The 19,735-nt window shown below is 42.9% G+C and overlaps 1 protein-coding gene across 1 annotated transcript in view; it reads left to right on the forward strand.

The window, feature by feature from the left end:
* The window catches only part of PPM1L (protein phosphatase, Mg2+/Mn2+ dependent 1L), a 203,910-nt gene that overhangs the window by 141,549 nt on the left and 42,626 nt on the right, over positions 1–19,735 (forward strand). The window contains exon 3 of the mRNA XM_056849945.1: positions 2,639–2,809. Within this exon, the coding sequence (XP_056705923.1) occupies positions 2,639–2,809 (171 nt within the window). The remainder of the gene's footprint in view (positions 1–2,638; positions 2,810–19,735) is intronic.

The raw sequence follows: 19,735 nt of genomic DNA on the forward strand, positions 1-19,735 counted from the left end.
GAGGTGGAACTTGATTGGGTCGCCATGAGTCAGTTACAACTCAATTTAATCACTTTACTTAATCTCAGAAAAACAAATGAGACCTCTTCTACTGCTTCGTTGGTGCCCGTTTTGATGAACCTTCCCTGTTAAGGTTCATTTTCAGTTGTACCACTTTCGTATTTAATTAACATGGCAAAACATCTTCTGCTGCGACGGGAGAAGATTCCGCTTGTTGTTTTCCTGCCTCGTGGTATTCGCTGTGCCAAATGTTCAAGAGTCATTGCTCTGTTGGGTCATTAGATATTCTGATCCTTACCTTTATTAACAGTTTTGTTTCACCTTTTAACCATTTAGCTTATTCATTCTCTGCCCTCATTTCTTCTTTTATTTTTAAGCATATGTGTTTCTATATGTTTGGCCAAATATGTCCAAAGATGTCCTGTACATATAAATAAAAACTGAGCATCATATTTTGAGCCCGTCATGTTCAGATCATGCTTGCTAAACTGCATTTTACCGTTCTAATGCCTGCTCATTCTGTTTGTCACAAAACCTAGATAATTTGGCCCGTCCGTCGTAATCGCCTTTTGATTATCTGCATATTCTGGATGCCTCCCAGACCATTTATGCAAGCAGCGCTGCTTTGTATTACTGACTAATAACCAGGGTGATTTAACAACAGTTTGCTTGTGGTTGAAGTACCCAGTTTGCTGCAGATGCTCTGAATAACTGAACCAAACAACAGCTAATTGGGTGAACTGTGCCTAAATGATCAAAACCAAGCAGTACTGTGGAGTCTCCCCACCGAGAAGTTTGAACCTAGAGAAGCCTCGGGGTCAGCCCAGTACTCTGTTGATTCAGTGGGCATTTGAGATTCGTTTGCCACATGCTGACTCAATGACAGCAATAGAATATGACAATATAAATGGCAAGCACATTCTTGTTTACACCATGGCAGAGTGATGGCAAAGCACTCGATAGCACTTCGAGTGGCATCTTCTGTTTAGTTCAAGCTCTCGTTTAGGACCCGTTCATGCTTTTGTGACAGTCACGTATGCTATCTCTGCACTAAAAGTGTGAAATGGAGATGCAGTCATTAAACTTTAAGGGAAGATATAAAGGATGCACATTGGGCGGTTGCGATTGGCCAAAACGTACCGGTTATGTTTCCACAGTGCATATCTAAATTTCATACTTAAAGGCAGCAGAATATTATGAGAAACCAGTGTTGTATAGTGGTGAGTCTGTTAAACTAGGATTTGGGGGACACAGGCTGAGAGAGACTGACTGGCCCAAGGTCACCCATCAAGTTTCCATGGCACAGTAGGAATTTAAACTTACCTCACATGACTGTTGTTGTGAGGATAAAATGGAAGAGTACAGAACAGTGTTATAAGCCACTGTAAATGTTGGCTTATAGATGGTAAACACAACTGCTGTGTAAAACGTTAATCAGCTCTTACAATATTGAAGTAATATTAAGAGAACCATTTCCCCAATATATGAAGCCTGCCCATGACAATAGCCTGGGTGCTGCATTTTGAACAACCAGAAGTTTCCTGACCATTTTCAAAGGCAGCCCCCACATAAAGCACATTACTGTAATCTAACCAGTATGTGATCAGAGCATGGATCACTGGGACCAGATCACACTTTTTGGGGAATGGCCGTAGCTGCCATTATCAGTTAAAGATGATAAAAGGCATTACGTGCCACAGAGAAGATCTGGGCCTCCAACTGTAAACCAGGATTCCAGCTACAAACTTGTTTTTGATGGCTTAGTTTGTTTTCATGGTGATAATTGATGCTGTTTTTATGATTTTATGTTATTGTTACCATATCCCCTGGATTAGGATACAGTGTGTTTAAAAAACAGGATGTGCAACCCACAGAGTTATATACAATGAAAAAGTCGTAAACGTTTAAAAGAGTTAATGCAATGAGAGTCTAAGAAAATCTGAAAATAGATAGCCTAAGATATTTTGGTGCCTGAAGCAGATAATCCCTTTGATACTGCTGTGATAGTCAAAGTATAATAATACATTAACTGCACCCTTAAGCAGAGTTACACCCTTCTAAGCCCATTGACTTAGAAGGGTGTAACTCTGTTTAGGATGGCAGCATAAATAAACAGCAATTTGTTCTTTGTAATGTTGCCACAAAAGCTGTCCTCTGAGATGGGTGACCTAACTTTGCCTAATGGTTGGGCAAGGTTCAAAGAAACCATTTCTTGTTTAAATTAGCCAACCTAATGAGGAAAAATAGACAATACTTGATACCCCCCTGCCCCAGCTTCTGATGTTTTGGATTTTGTTTGAAATGTACGTAAATGCTGATAGCACTTTAGTCTGATGCTAAGTTCTGATAGCACTTTAGTCTGATGCTAAGTTCTGATAGCACTTTAGTCTGACGCTAGACAAATGTAGTTCAGAAATTAAGAGTACTATAATGGAAAGGTGGAAAATTGAAATATAAGGCTTGATCCCCCCCCCCATTTCTAATGGATTTTGTGAAAATGTCACCTTAGTATTTTCTTAAATAATTCTTTCTTTGTAAGTTGAAATGTGAAAAAGTACACATCCACATGTCCAAAATAATGTAATGTATTGCAATAGCTAACTCATCTCTTTTTTCTTTCTTTCTTTCCCTTAGTCAGCAGCAGAATATGTGAAGTCCCGCTTACCTGAAGTCCTAAAGCAGCACCTACAAGACTACGAGAAAGATAAAGAGAATAGTGTATTGTCCTACCCGACCATCTTAGAACAACAGATTCTGTCAATTGACAGAGAAATGCTGGAAAAGCTGACTCTGTCATATGATGAGGCAGGTATGTGAAAAATTCATGGAAACATTCAGACCACAATTTTCAAGCTCTTTTAAGTTTCCTGTCACTTATCTACCTCTCCGTCTAAAAATAAAGTAGAGCTGTGGAAAACCTAAAGTCCTTCTTAAGGGTGACGGGTTGGGCAAGACAAACCAAAAGCTGAAGTGCGAGTTCTTGCACCCCAGGGTATCGCTACCACCAGTCCCCTTACTACCCAATCAGCAAGGGCCAAGGGGCTGAGCCTCTAGCCCTCCCAGGTGGCAGAGCATCTGCTTGGCCTGCAGAAGGTCCTGGTCCTTGGCATCTCCAGTTAAAAGTATCAGATAGTCGGTGATGTGAAATACTTATATGTGAGATCCTGGAAAGCTGCTACCTGTCAGAACAGACAGTGCTGACCATCTGACCTCTACATTTCTTAACTTTCCAAGCTAAACATTTTTGACAGACTCAGAACATGGCTGCCCAGTCAACAAGGTGCAGGATATCTTTGAGCTTGTGAATATCCAGGTGTACGTTACACTCCCTTCTGCTCAGAATTGTCATTTCTTACAAGTGCTCTACAAGCAACTATATTTAGATATATTTTTATGGCATCTCCACTTCTCTAAGCAGTGAGAAGTTCAAGGGGCAGTGCTTACCTGGGTGGGGGTTCCTTTTGCAGAAGAGAAAACTGGAGACCGTATGCATTTTTGTAGTACAGGTTGAGTATCCCTTATCTAGACTGCTTGGGACCAGAAGTGGTCCATATTTCAGATCTTTCCCTATATTGGAATATTTTGGAATATCTGCATAAACATAATGAGATATCTTTGGGATGGGACCCAAATTCATTTATGTTTATACAGACTTTATACACATAGCCTGAATGTAATTTTAAAAAATATTTGTAATAATGTTGTGTACACTGAACCATCAGAAAGCAAAGGTGTGACTATCTCACCAGAATACCTGTATCAGCTGTTAAACAAGAGCAACAACAAATAAACTAACGGCAGGGTTTCAGTCTCCACCTACAATGCAGTATACACTATTTTATATATATTTTTAAGTGAGAGGAAACATTAAAAGCAGGCAGCATGCCGGCTCAAAGGGTCCAGTTTTTGGATCAGTCTGGATATGGGATGCCCAGATAAGAGATACTCTGCCTGTACTTGCTTTATTTTACAAGCAGAACTGTGGTGGAGGCAAAGGGTTGCATCACATCCCAGAGATTCTATATCCCTAAGGTGCTTCAGCTGGCTCCTAGAAGGGTCTTGTGTGCTCCCCCCCCCCACCTTCTTTGTCTCATCTAGAATCTAAACTCCTTCCTTCACATGCACAGACACACATCTACCCCCTCCCTTCAGCTGGGCAATTGAAGAGTCCAGCAAACCTGGATGGACAGAGCCATTACTGAACAACTAAGTCCCATTGAGGAGATATCGACAATCATTAAAAAGCATTGTCTCTCTTATTAAAACTCTGGCTCTGGCTCATCCCAGGCACTTTAGGCCAAATTCAAGTAATAGGCCCTGTTAGGGTAGCCAGGTTCCCTCTTGATCACTACAGGGGATGGGAGAGTAGAGTTTCCAGATCCATGTTAAGCTCCTAAAGATTTAGGGGTGGAGTCTGGAGAAGATAGGAACCTCAGTGGCGTACAGTGCCACAGAACTAACCCTCGAAAGCATCCATTTTCTCCAGGGGAACTGATCTCTGTAGTCTGGAGAGGAGCTGTAATTCCGGGGGATCCCCAGGTCCCACCTGGAGGCTGGAATCCCTAGGCCCAGTTCACAGTAACCAGATTCCAGACTTACAACAATATACACATCTCTCTGAAAATTGTAATTTTAAGAGGAGTAGCTATGTATGGGTGTAAAAGCTGGACAGTGAAGAAAGCTGATAGGAAGAAAATAGATTCCTTTGAAATGTGGTGTTGGAGGAGAGCTTTACGGATACCGTGGACTGCCAAAAAAACAAATCAGTGGGTTATAGATCAAATCAAGCCTGAACTGACCCTAGAAGCTAAAATGACTAAACTGAGGCTATCGTATTTTGGTCACGTCATGAGATGACAAGAGTCACTGGAAAAGACAGTCATGCTAGGAAAAGTTGAGGGCAGCAGGAAAAGAGGAAGACCCAACAAGAGATGGACTGACTCAATAAAGGAAGCCACAGCCCTCAATTTGCAAGATCTGAGCAAGGCTGTCAAAGATGGGACATTTTGGAGGACTTTCATTCATAGGGTCGCCATGAGTCGGAAGCGACTTGACGGCACTTAAACACACACACACACACACACACACAGCTATCCATCAGTGTAAGGGTTGTTTCCCGCCTTCTGTATAAATCTAGGCCTTATACTGCAACCTCTCTCCTGTTTATCTTGACTTACATGGCTGGACCCCTTTCTCTTCCAGCCATCAAACTTGTAACATCTGTTTCTTAAATCATCGTTTAAAAAAATCCATCTGGCCTATAGATATAACAAAATCAAGGGCTAGAATTCAGTTTTATATAATGCACAGAGCAGGACAGAAACCATTGAGATAGCAAACGCTTGCAAAAGCATTTCCATTTATACCCTCTTGAGATTTAAAAAAATAAGGGAGAAAGGCACTTTTTAAAATCCTGTGCAGGATGGGTTGGTGGGTGAGTGTATATGTCTGTTCAGTATTAGACATTTCAATACATGGATATTCCTTTGGGAGAAAAGGTAATTGGAAGGAAATTATAGATGCATGAAGAAAAAAAACACCCCCCCTTTGTGTTGGAAAATAGATGCTTGCACAAAGGAAATGAAATGTGACAGGTCTCAAAGCAAATATTTGGGGATTTTAATGTTAAAGCGAGCAATCATGCCTGAGTGAAGAGCTGCATAAGCAAGTCTAGAAGAAAAAGTCTTTTGTGTGGTACAATTTTTTTAAAAGAATATACCCTTAGAACAGCGCGTACTGCAAACAAAAGTCCTGTATTTAGGCCCATAATGAGGAAAAGACACTGCCTTCGCATTCTAATCAAGTCTCTTGTTTGGTACAAGAGGAGTAATGTTGCTACCTGTTCTGAAGCAAGGCCTGATTACCACTGCTGTGCTAAATGTGTGCTCTTTTTAAAAAAAAAAAAATTGCCGCAGATGTTCCCAGCTCTGAATCCTCCAGCCATTCAAGTGGCACGACAACTCTGAGGGTAACATTTTCTCCAGTCATGGCAGACTTCGGAGCTTTGTCAAACTCCTTTCATTTTAATGAGAAGGTCAGACTATTTCCAGTTCCTACGTGGTGTGCCGGTAGGTAGGCTCTTGGGGAAGCGAGAAAGAGGGGGTACTTTGAAAGAGGAGCGAATTATAATCATTTCAGGCGGAAGTATAACTGCCTCTGTATGCATCGGCAGGATGGCAACAAAAGCGTCTCCTCTGGCTTCCTCTCAAGTGCTTAACTTCTGTAATCACAAACAGCTGGAGTTCTCTTAAGTGCCCGTCGGAGTTCTAGCACGGTTTTAAATCTCTGAGGCATGTGACACTGTGACACTTCTACTGTGGACATCGCCTACAGTGGGGCCCAGTTCTTGGTAGCTTTGAAATCAGTAAATACTTAAGGGAGCTTCAGAGGGTAGCTGTGTTGCTCTGCAGCAGAAGAGCCATTAGCAGACCAACAAGGTTTGGGGGGGTATAAGCTTTGACTCTTGAAAGTTGACACCCCAAAATCTTGTTGATCTCTGAGGTGCTAGTGGACTAGAATCTAGCTCAATAAACGCATACGGTTAGACTTTTCTGCCAGTTCGTTTAGAATAGAGGTTCAGCTTCCAAAGTTCTTTGCACTAGGGTTGCCCGCTGTGGGCTGGGAAATACCTGGAGATTTTGGGGGGAGCCTGAGGAGGGTGGGGTTTGGGGAAGGGAGGGAGCTCAGCAGGGATGTGATGCCATAAAGTCCAACCTCCAAAGCAGCCATTTTCTCCAGGTGAACTGATCTCTTTCATCTGGAGATCAGTTGTAATAGAGGGAGATCTCCCAACTACCACCTGGAAGTTGGCCACCCTGTTTGGCACAGTTTTGGGGGCTTTTTAGGTCCATTTCAGATATTATGTGTAGTTGAGATGATATTTGAACTAGATGCTTTCTGGCTCACAGCTCACACAGTCAGCCACTAAGTTGCCTCAGCTATAATTTCTAACACAGTCTAAATAACAATCTCAAGTTTGTACTTGGGGATTCTGCCCAAACTTTCTGCGTTAGCTCAATTGATCAATAATTATATTTGGGAGTTATTTATTTTTAACCAACTTAGGGCCCCCAAGGCAGCAAATAATCAAAACATTAAAACAAGCTTTGAAAATATATTCATATATACATGCATACATACATAAAATAGTTAAAACAACAACTAATGAAGCTATAAACAGGAAGGAGAGTCAGTGAAGGAATGCCAAACAAAATTGAATTTTTTTCATCCATTGGCAGAAAGAGGGGGATAGACAAAACTCCCTTGGGAAGGAATTCCATAATTTTGGTGTCACAACCAAGCAGTCTGTTCCTGGGTTGCTACCCATGTAGCCTCCGATGGCAAAGGCACCCAAAGCGGGCTCCTGAAGTTAGCTGTGAGTTGGTGGCACTTTCTACCACCCAGTCCTAATTCAAAAAAGTAGTCCAGAAGGATATCAAGATGGACTGTATCACACTGGCCTACTGAAAATTGGCCTACTGGAAATACATCATAAGACAAAGCAAAAATACACAGATGTGCATTTCTGTGTGTATTTTTAGCACATACAATGACAACAATTTAAAAAAAAGGATATTGAACACATGAATCTGCCCTATACTGAATCAGACCATAGGTCTACCATTGGTATTGTTTAATCAGACTGGTAGGAGCTCTCCAGTGTCTGAGGCAGAGGTCTTTCATATTGCCTACTGCCTGGTCCTTTTAACTGGAGTTGCTGGAAACCTGGGACCTTTTGCATGCCAAGTAGATGCTCTCCCACTGAACCACAGCCCCTCCCCATAACATAAGAAGAATATAAGACAGCTGCTAGATCATTCTCAAGGTCCTTCTATTCCAGTTTCCTGTTTCCAACAGAAGCTTGGCAGATGCCTCTGGGAAGTTCACAAACAGGGTATGAAAATAAAAGCTGTGCTGCCTCCCAGAATTTATTGTGCATAATAGTACTACTTTGGATATTCCGTTTAGTTACCAGGGCTAATAACTATTTATAAAGCTATTGTTTAAGACTTTCTTATTCATCTTTTAACACCACCTAAGGTGGTAGCCATCACATCTTGTGGCAGCGAATTCCATAAATCAGTAGTGTTGTGTGAAGAAGTACTCAGTTGTAGATATTCTCATAGGAATTCATAAGGGTTATGAGGAAGCATGGCCTACAAAAACCATTTTTGGTCCCTCCTCATCAAAACTTGTATGCTTAATAATTATATCCTTAATAATAACCTGCCTAATTTCCTCTTTGAGAAATGTTTGCATTTTAGCTTTATGGTTTTTAGCAATATGCTCCTCAAATCCCCCCCCCCAATTTTATTCTGAATTTAAGTTTGCTAATATTTGTGTTTCTTTTTTTTATAATTTTGGCGATACTTCCACTTTTTAAAGGAATCCTTCTTGCCTTTTATAGCTGCTCTGATGATGCTTTAACCACAGTTTCATTCTTGGACTTATTCAAACCTTCTCTGATCTATTTTGTAGGCAAGCATCCATTATCATGATTTTAAAAATTGTATACCATTTGACCGTCTTGACTCACCCATTTAAGTGTCTTTTAACTAATCAAATTACTGTTTAGAATATTTTTTCTTTTGAAATTAAGTGTGACCATATAGAAATTTCTGGGGAACTTTTTATTTATGTGTGTTTGACACAGGATTCAGTCTGGTCAGTCGCTTTCACATACCTCACATCTCTGACGGTCTCCTCTCTTCTAATTTGTTCCATGATTACTGCTGCAAAGCGCAATCAAATGCTGCATCTAGAAATGTATCATGATCTGAATGTGTATTTACCCAATTCATGTAAAGGTAGTTAAAATAATTGCAGCTCATTCCTGAACCTTGCAGTGGCTGGGGACAACATAGCCGAGGCGCCACCGTATCACCTCCAAAGAGGTTCCCCATCTGTCACAAGGCTTTAAAAAGCCTTTTTTAAAGAGTTAAAAAGAAAATGGGTCTTCCCCCCACCCATAGAAAACAGTGGTGCTGCGCAAGGAAAAACCTGGCGCAGCAAAATTGTTGTTCAAGGGGGTGTTCCCGGGCTGGAGGGGCTTTGGAAGCTGACTACTGTCAGCTTCGCCCCTGGGAAGGCCCCCCCTTGCCGGTGCCACATATCTCTTCTGGGATTTCAGTCCCAGAGAGACTACAATGTCGGAGCAGTGGCGTGCAGTTCCACGGTGTTCAGGCGCCAACAGAACTGCCCCCGCCGCCAGTGTAAGTACCTCTTATTCTGAGATAAGAGGCCACTTACGCTGGTGACTGGGTTACAGTGCCTCCAGACCACTTTCAGCCCCCCACCTCAGAAATGGGCTGTTAATTATTGCAATACTTAAACTGGATCATTTAGGTAGCCAGGCATCATGTTCAGACCACTCGAAATGTTCTATGCGTGGTGACGTAGCGCTGAGCCATAATGCTTTCCATATTCTACTTCTGTTTTACATGAAGAACTCTCCACACAATGAGATGGATCCAACCAGCTTTTCACTTTGTGAAAAAGTAAGGGAGGTCCCCTTTGAGCACCAAAAAAAAAAAAAAAGGCTATGCTGGAAATATTGGATCTTAATGGACAAAATCCATGCGGAATAGGAACCATAGCAAAGAAACGCATTGGGCAAGACTGAGTGAATAAGTTGTCTGGATACAACCCAGTGTTCAGCATGTATGTACCAGAAGGAAGCTGACACTGACAGAGATCATTTCTAAATGGTGCAAAGAGCAATGGAGAGAGGTTTGTGCCTACTTTCTCCACATGGTGCTATTAATATATAGATAAGCCCAAAATCTTTGATGGCAGACACCATTAACTAATAGAATCTTCAGACATAATTTAAAACTTGTGTAATAATAAATCTTTCAGTGTCATTTTTGCTTCTCTTCCATTTTTGAAAATTTAATGGCTTACATTATAATGTTAATTTGGCTTTCTAACTGTACCATGTCTTTAACAGGCTCTACATTGTTAAAATCTTTCCTTGTAAATTTTTCCTATTAGGAAGCTAGCACACCAAACAAAATTAGCTCAGACAAATATATTTTTGTTTATGAGACTTCCAGTACAGTTTAACTAAGAAAGCTTTGCAAAATAAAGCAAGTTCACATGTACCAAGCTGGGTCCAAATCATCACACAGTGTTTAAATATTATTAATTTTTAAAGCATGCTAAACACGCAGCAATAATTTGATTTTATGGTATCAAAAATGAATGTAACAGTTGGAGGAAAGATTCCAGAAGTTTTGTTCATTCATGTAGTTCGAGTGTTCACATACATACCAGAGCAGTGTATGTTTACGCCACTGGAAAATGGCTCCTATACTGTGCATGTATATTGAGCCAAAGGGAGGGAAGACAGCATGGTATAGCCCAATCCCGTTAGATCTCTGAAGCTAAGCAGAGTCAGCCCTGGTTACTATTTAGATGGGAGACCACCAAGGAATACCAGGGTTGCTATTAGGGTTGCCAACCTCCAGGTACTAGCTGGAGATCTCCTGCTATTACAACTGATCTCCCACCAATCAAGATCAGTTCACCTGGATAAAGTGGCCGCTTTGGCAATTGGACTCTATGGCATTGAAGTCCCTCCCCTCCCCAAACCCCGCCCTTCTCCGGCTCCATCGAAAAATCTCCAGGTATTTCCCAACCCAGAGCTGGAAACCCTAGTTGCTATGCAGAAGAAGGCACTGGCAAACCACCTCTGTTAGTCTGCTGCCTTGAAAACCCCGTAAGGAGTCTCCATAAGTCGGCTGAGACTTGAAGGCACTTTACATGCACATATTGAGCCATATGTCTAATCTGAATGTTAGAATATTTTGTCCACTTCCAATAGCATTTTCAAGTCCCGCAGTCCCATTATAAGTCACATTTTATCTGGGCTTCTCTTAGAGTGATTTCAGATGTTCAGAAGAGATTTGATCCCGGTAGGGTTAGAGATGTGAAGGCCCAAAAGAACCACCCCCTCCAAAATGGAAGGGGTATTTTTTAATGTACTACTTTAAAAAATGGTGGCATTCCTGCAAGCTCTTACAGGTTCAAATCCAATTTTGAGATTTTATAAGAAAAGAAAGTAATACAAGAAAAAACACAGGGGAAATATTGGACGCTTTTCTCCCTCTCCCTTAATACTAGAACTCAGGGGCGCCCAATGACATTGATGGGCAATAGATACAAGAGAGATAAAAATAAACACTTCCTTGTTCATTGAGTAATTAAATTGTGGGATTCACTGCCAGTGAACATAGTGATAGCCTTGACATAGATGGCTTTAAAAGGTGGGGTAAGACAGATTCATGGATATCATCAATGGCTCCTAGCCATGGTTAGTAAAGGGGGGACCTCCATATTCAGAGGCAGTAAACCTCTGAAATCCAATGCCTTGACCTCTCTGCCCTGTTTGTTGGCTCTCCAGGGCAACTGGTTGGTGTGAACCAGGATGCTGGACTAAATGGACCACTGGTTTGATCCAGCAGGGCTCTTCCTGTGTTCTTAACTGACCAATAAGGATCAAAAATTATTTTGACTCAAAGGGCCATTACATACAACAAAACTATTGTTTGACTTTGCGAGGGGGTTGGGATTACACGCCTTCTGGATTACAGAATTTATATTTTACATTCTGACTTCTATATTCTGACTTTTCCTCCATGATGTTTCAAAAATATGTATTCAGCATAGGCTTTTGTTTTGTATTTTTCTTCCGTGATGGCATTCCAGGCTGCACACAGCTTCCTTGGCTCTGCTCAGCAGTACTAGAGAGAGTCAGGATTTAAGCACAGGTTTCTCAGGTCCTTGTGTGACACTCTTAACGAATACCATGCTGGCTCCGTAGCAGTTTTGTTGACCTGGTTAAGTCCATTTAACCATCTGCAAAAGATGGTTGCCTCTTTCTTGCCTCGCATCTCGAACCCTTAAACGTGATTCAAGCCCAAATTTAGAATGACTAAATATTACTGGCTGCAGCCTTGGAAACTGATGACTGGCTGGCTGGATCTCATCCCTTGGGTATTTATGAAGCCACTACAAGATTGTGGCTAAAATAACTGGAGACGAAAACAAGATTAAATGTCAGTTGTGTAGGTCAGTAAATTCATCTCTCTCTCTCCCCCCCACCCCCCTCTCTGTGTGTGTGTGGGTGCATGCATGAAGAACAGACAGTGGATGATGGTGTGTGTGTGTGTAATTAAAATCCCTGGGATGAAAATAAAGATTTTTTTAAAGTACAGATTCTGTTACTTAATATTAAACCGTTCCCTGAAGTTCATGCATGAAATGACATTCTTCAGTTCTGCTACATCTGTTCATGAGATCAAAAAGCCCATAAATTAATAGTTGCAAATGAGCCTGGGAACTAAAATATTCATGTAGATATTAGAAGAAAAATATTAACAAGCGTAACTGCTTTTATCCAGTCATATATGATGATAACCTTAATTTGTGATTTGCTGCCTAATGAGGAACTGCCTGACAGTTCTCACTTCATAAAGCGCTGTCCACATGCGGTCGATTAAAGCTCGTCATAAAATGGTCCCATTAAACCATCGGTGTTTTGTCCAGCTGTGTTGCAGAGTTGCCCTTGTGTTGTGAGTTCAACACGGAGTGGCACATGTGGCTCGGTAGCAGAGTGCATACTCTGTGCACAGAAAGTCCTTGGCATTTCCAGTCCTAGATGTTATGTAGCAGGTGTTGGGAAAACCCTACTCCACCTGACATCCTGGAGAGCTACTGCCAGTCAGAGTAATCTGTTCCAAGTTAGATGACTCAGTGGTCTGTCATGGTACAAGTCAGACAGTCATGTGCTGATGTGCTCATTCTGAAACCTATAAAGGATAAACAGTATAAAAAAATAATAGCCTAGTAGCCGAATCCTATGAGCTGCTGTCCCGTCCAATTAAGTGTTTGAAATGGGGAAAGCTAACTTTAATGTCATGACCTGTGGAACAGCATTGGCGTCGCAAGCTGATCCAGACAGTCATTCAGTGAAGCTTGGTAATACCCGAAGACAGGCTTTGACTCTTACAGCCCATTCCTGAAAAAAATGGGCCAAAAGTCCTTAGGAGGAGGCGTGACCTCGCTGCCAGCGTAAGTGCGTGTAATCGCATGATTACTCATACTTATGCTGGCGGTAAGGCCGTGGCGCTGGCAACGGCATAGAGAGGTTGCGCCGGCGCAGGGGGGCATTCCGGGGGCGGGGGGAGGAGCCACTGGTTAGGCGGCTTCCTATCCTGGTCTGGCTGGTTACGCTGGGGGTGGGAACGGCAGTGCTGTGCCTGCTATTTAGCTTTTGGCCCCAAAAGCTTTTGGCCCCATTGAAAACCAAAAAAGCCGCAAAACGGCTTTTTTTGTTCCTGTGGCGTGTGCGAATCGGCTTAGGAAGAGGCGCTGCTGCGCCTCTTCCCTGCTGACTCCGCACGCCGACTTTTTAGGAATGGGCTGTTATACGTGACATCCGAAAGACCTTTTGTGCACCACAGCACCAGCTCTGCTGACACAACTTCCCAAGCCTAATATTGTTTGTGATACCCTGTTGAGATTTTGAGAGATACGAAGCATAAGGACAGGCTTGCCCTGCCGCCAAAACTCAAGTCGTCCCTACAGCTATGACTTTGTAAGCTACTCTGCATACCATCCAGCTGTCCATAACCATAGAATCAAAGTGTTAATATTTGCTGTTTTATGTTTTTTAAAGAACTGGGGCTTTGCTCCGTTTAACCAGTAAATGTATATAAAATGGCTGAAAGACTTTAGACACGTCATCTCAGAATTACATTTTCCTCTGTTCTTTCTTTGAATGCATTATTGTGTTTTGGGGGGGGTTACTTCACACTGTTTTATTGTTCTGTGATTTTCCTGGGGAGAGTGTCAAAAAGATAAAACACTAAGCAATATGCACTGCTTGGTGCTCCTGCACATCTGCAAAATAACATGTATTAGCTTTGAAATTTTGCTTCAAACTGGGAGAATTATTGTTCTGGCTTTTATTTCAGTAAAGCAAGGGAATAGTTAACTTTTGGTTTGAGTGTCAATTGTGACTTAACTAATTTCAAAACGATTCTTTTGCAACTAAACTGGAAAAATAGCTGGTCAAGGACAGCAGGTATATTGACCAAGAGTGGGCTGCTTCTGCTTAGTATGTGCTCCGTATTTCTTCTTCATATTTATTTATTGTTCAGGTTGGTAGCCAGCTTTGTCCCAGGAGCCTAAAGCAAATAATATATAACATGGAAAAATTACAGTAGATTCCCATTAACATATAAAATATTAAGGTAAATTGCTTGGAGGTTGAAGAAAATGGGATATAAATATTTCAAATTATATATTTCTAGTTATTTAAGGGCTTACTTAGGGACAGAATGGTGGGCTGTACATATGGGGGGTGGGAATAAGCTAGAAATATTAAATATCGGGTGTCATCTGCTAAAGGCCAAATGAAAAGTCACCTACAGAAAATGTGCCTCAGTCCTGTTAATGGAATTCCATAATAGTGAAGCTGTTGCTAGTACTATTTGCATTATATGGGTTTTGCATATGGATGGTTATAGCGAAGAAGTCTCTCTTGATTAACGTCTGTATTGCAGTAGGAGATCCGGGATGTTTAAGGTAGACTAGGTAGGGCCAAACCCGGTTAGGTTTTTCTGTAGGTCAAAACAAGTATTCAGGCCTTCGTTGCATGCTGTAGAGCTCGCGGATGAACAGCAAATGGGCAGAGAGCCAATACTGAAACAACCCAAGCACAACCAACTGTGTAGGCATAGCCCAAGAGCATCATAAAAAAGCAATTACGTTGCTTTTACCGTTACCCAGGTTCCCCTTGTCCTATCCTGTCCTGTTTCTGCTCTTTCTCTAAATACGACTGCACAATCCACATTTGCTTCAGTTCCTCTAGAGACCACTTTGGGTGCTAAATAAATAACTTTTAAATACACATGTGCTATTGGGTTGCTTTGCTGTTATTGTTAAGGGCTCCATGTAAGCCATCCTTGTATGTGAAGCCAGCCGGAGAGTGGACAGTTATTTATGGCTGCCTTGATGAAATTAGCTGCTTATCTGATATATGGCCGTGCTACTGATGTGTGTTAGTCCTTCATAAAACCTGATTGCCAGAGCCTAGGGATAATGTGGCTGTAGTTGAAACAATTTGTCAAATACAATATCCAATCCTGAAGGGGATTTTCCAGCAGATGTGTCCTGTTAATGTTGGTTCTCACTAAGCGGGATGTCTGTGGCATCTAAAAACTAGCCATTATTTATACGGCTTGTGATGGATCTGCTAATTAAATCCCTTGAGTTGACTCAAGGACTTACCAGCTGGGACTTTGCTTAAGACTGATGCTTACTGGAAACCATGAGCACATCTCAGAGTTCTCCTGGCCCATTTAGTATTTCCAAACATTTCAGATTGTATAAAGACCTCAGACTAAGCCCGGGTTCAAGTGGAGCTCAGTCAAAACTGTATTTAGCATCAGGATTCAGCCCATGAACAGGAGAAGTAAATAGAGAGGAGCTTACATTTGAACCATGCTATTGGAGAGCCAGCGTGGTGTAGTGGTTTGGAGCGGTGGAGTCTGATCTGGAGAACCGGGTTTGATTCCCCACTCCTCCATATGAGCGGCGGAGGCTAATCCGGTGAACTGGATTTGTTTCCCCACTCCTACACACGAAGCCGGCTGGGTGGGCTTGGGTAAGTCACTCAGCCTCACCCACCTCACAGGGTGTCTGTTGTGGGGTGGGGAAGGGAAGGTGATTGTAAGCCGGTTTGAGTCTCCCTTAAGTGGTAGAGAAAGTTGGCATATAAAAACCAACTCTTCTTCTTCTATTGCCTCAACCCTGGACATCCAGAGCGGGTCTCCATGCATGTCAGCTAGAGAGTAGGTGTAGATGAGAGTGCAGAAAAGCATTTCATGTCCACTCTTTAGAAGAAAGGCAGGATAAAAATGGAATAGAAAAATTAGCACACCCATGAAATTCCAGGAAGATATTGTCCACCTATTCTTTTAATACAGTCAAATGTTGTAAAATATTCCAGGAAGTCACTGTGGGTGTCAGTTTACTTTTTCTATTACATTATGAAGTCATTTGTTAGTAAGGATATCCGTGAGGGTTGCTTGCTCCCTAGCCCTGAAGCACTCAGACATTCTGAGTTAAAGTCAATTGTCTCAAAAATTAATTTAATTTCCTCACAGTAATAATTAAAACAACTAATATGGTTTTGTAATTAGCATGGCTATCAAACCTATCTCTCTGATATTCCGGAGGAGTTAATACTTCAACAGTCTCCACCCTCCTGGATGTGTAAAGAGCCAGCCCTAAAAGGAAAGTCACAGTTAGGGGGGAAGAAGTGGGGTGGGGAGGGTTGTGTAGCTAGTTTCATCTGCTCACAGTTATGCAGATAGCAAGAGAGTTGTAGAGCACCCCAGACTTGAACAACAAATCGTTATGAGGTCTGGCGAATGGTATTGCCAACTCCCTCTGTCCAGTATGGCCCCTGTGCCTTTGTGAGCTGCTCCAAAGGCCATGGGGAGACAGGCAGAGCTGTCCTAAGACAGCATGCATAGGAGTGAGGTGGACTTGCTGGGTGAAAGACTGCCTGAGTCAGGATGCTCCAGGAGCCAAGCTGGAACTCGTGACTGGTGGAAACTGGTCATGCTCGTAGGTCTCACTGCCAAACCCATACCTGCCCATATGCTAGACAGAAACATGTGCAGAGAAGGCAAACAGCACAGAGGCTGTGCCGACCACAGCCATGCAAAAGGGGCCCTGACAGGGTCTGTGGTTCCACCCCCATGGGGGGGGGCTCCTGTTTGCCAGGGAAACCCCCAGATGTGCATGTGGTAACCATCCAAATAACAGTTACTGATCATGTGAGGAAGGGTTCTGCAACTGCTTCATCCACTGCTGCTGCTGCAGAGGGCCCTGATCCTGCAAAGCAATAGATTCCATGGTTGCCTGGCCAGTTGATTCACAGAGCACCGTGGGCCAGCTCCCAGTCACCCTAAACCACAGTTGTGTTCTGTCTTCTGCCAGAGAGAGGAGGCTCCCTGGCAGAAGAGTATGCTAACAGTCCAGTATGGGGCTGCCAGTGTCCCTGCTCCCCAACACATCATAGGCAGTTCTCTTGGGTACATTCCTCTAGGAGTATGGCCCATTACATGACAAGGGTCATAACGCTGGGTGGCCTTGGTCCAGGTTTCCCCTGTACAAACACTGCACCACTTGCTTCGATGGTGAGGCAGGAATGAGGAGGCAGGTACAGACTGCCAGGCTGGGGCGGCTGGATTTCTGCCCCTGCTCACCTATCAATGCATGGTTGCCTCTTTGGGTTGAGCTTCCACAGAAGTTGTACTTACTAGGGTTCTGAAATTAGACCCATTAGCCACATGGCATGAACTTTGCTGTCCCCCTTGGGTGTTAGTTCTAAGTGCACCCTCAGTGGTGCTAATCACCCTCTCTGTGCCTCTCTTACCACTGGTGCCAATGCTGTACACTCTAAGTCTTAACGGCAGAGACCTCTGAATCCCATGGCATGTGCCCTACCCATGGGCTGTCCTCCTTGGGATTTGTATAGTGCTAGGGGTTATGACAAGGAGCCCCGTGGCTCAGAGTGGTAAGCTGCAGTCAAAAACTCTCCTCACTACCTGAGTTCGATCCCGACAGAAGTCGGTTTCAGGTAGCCAGCTCAAGGTTTACTCAGCCTTCCATCCTTCCGAGGTCGGAAGCTTGCTGGGGGTAAAGTGTAGATGACCCGGAAAGGCAATGGCAAACCACCTCATAAACATAGTTTGCCTAGTAAACATTGGGATGTGACGTCACCCCATGGGTCACTAATGACCTGGTGCTTGCACTGGGGACTACCTTTACCTTTTAGGGAATTATGACTGGATGTAGGGGGTTGCAGCTGTAGTCAGTGCCATGTGCTTCACTGGGACTTTGGGAAGGACCACACCTGTGGGGGGGGTATTTGCCCTGCCCCATTGTATGATTGCCTGTGGTTTTCAATAGCTTAACTTTTTGCTGGGGGGGGGGTTGGAGGGGTGTCCCCAGGCTGAGACAACTCAGGGAGCTGGCTAACATCTGCCATGCCCCTTCCCTTGCAAGCACAGACGCTTGCACTAGTGTTGCTCTGATATGTTGCTACTTTGGTGCCCGGCTGCTGTGTTCCACTTGCGCATCTCGGAGATACGCCGGCAGAACACCTAGTTGCTTCCCTGTGTGCTCCCCTCCCCGCCCCCAGATTGTTCTGCGGAAGCACTTGACTGATAATCAACATTATTTGACCAGTCCACTGAACATATATTTTTTGACTCGTCAAATGACCAGCCAACCCTAGGTGAAGGGAAGTTCATATGGGTTAAAAAGTACAGCCCTCTTTGTGTTACCTTGTTGGAGACCGAGTTTAAATGGATGAATAGATTGTGCGTGTGTAAAGTGCCATGGTCGTAGCTGACTTATGGTGTCCCCTTATGGGGTTTTCGAGGCATTATGGCAACCCAGTAGGGTTTTCAAGGCAAGAGTCTCACAGAGGTGGTTTGCCATTGTCTTCCCCTCACCTCAACCCTGGTATTCCTTGGTGGTCTCCCATCCAAATACTAACCAGGGCTGACCCTGCTTAGCTTCTGATATCTGACGAGATCAGGCTATACCATGCTGCCTTCCCTCATGAATAGATTAAACTTACTTAAAATGTAATCAACTATGAGCATCGCTGCTAGGGAACTTGTACAGACAGTGTGAATTTTTGCATGTGTGGTTAGCTTGTGTAATCCTTTAAAAAATCTGGCTCAATGTAATTAGTGTTATAGGACAAATCTTATCAGTAACGCTCCCTGAAGTAATTCTTGTTAGGCTACCTGGATGACAGCTTTTCAGACAATCTGTGGGGGGAAATGAACCTCATTATCATAGCAAACATGGGCACAGCCTTCTATTAGCAGGGGGTCATGACTCTTTATTAGCCAATGACTCAAGTACGTAGCAAATTGTGATATTGTGTTCCATGGATACCATCTGTATCCATGCAGGAGCGATTTTAAGTTTGAGTAGATTGGTCTCTGTTTATTGCATATTACAAGCTTCAGAACTGAAACATTCCAAACTGTTTCTTTTTGTAATGTAATATTTGCTTCAACATGTGTTATAGTCATTTTTCTTTCTTTCAGTGTACTGCAGTATCAGGTATAACCTGATGTATTACTTAAGAACATAGGGCGAAAATGCATGGTTGCTTTAGCCTTCTTTATTCCCTGTTTCAACCAGGATTCAGCCAGGATCGAACGCATGCGTTTTAGTTGAACATGCGTTCGATCCTGGCTTCTGAATCAGGGAATAAAGGAGGCTAAAGCAACCATGCGTTTTCACCCATAGTGACAGACCAAAGAGCTACTTTTGGGATATCAGGTGGCTCAAGTAAACCCAGCTGTTGTTGTTTTCTTTTTCTTTTAAGCATACTGCCCCCACCCCACCCCACCCCACTGTATTGTAATCTACTTTGGAATCCCCCTCAATTTCAAAAGTGATTTCCCACATCCCATAACAGAAAGGGCAATATTGCAGCCATAATATTTAGAAAGGAGGAATACATGTGACAAATTAGGTAGATTCAAATCCAGTAGCACTTAAGAGACCATCAGGATTTTGGGGGTATAATCTCCCATCATTGACTCTTGAAAGCTTATAGTATACCCTGAAAATCTTGTTGGTCTCTAAGGTGCTATGGACTTGAATCTAGCTGTTCTATTGCAGACCA

This window comes from Euleptes europaea, chromosome 5 (assembly GCF_029931775.1).
Source record: "Euleptes europaea isolate rEulEur1 chromosome 5, rEulEur1.hap1, whole genome shotgun sequence".
Lineage (NCBI taxonomy): Eukaryota > Metazoa > Chordata > Lepidosauria > Squamata > Sphaerodactylidae > Euleptes > Euleptes europaea.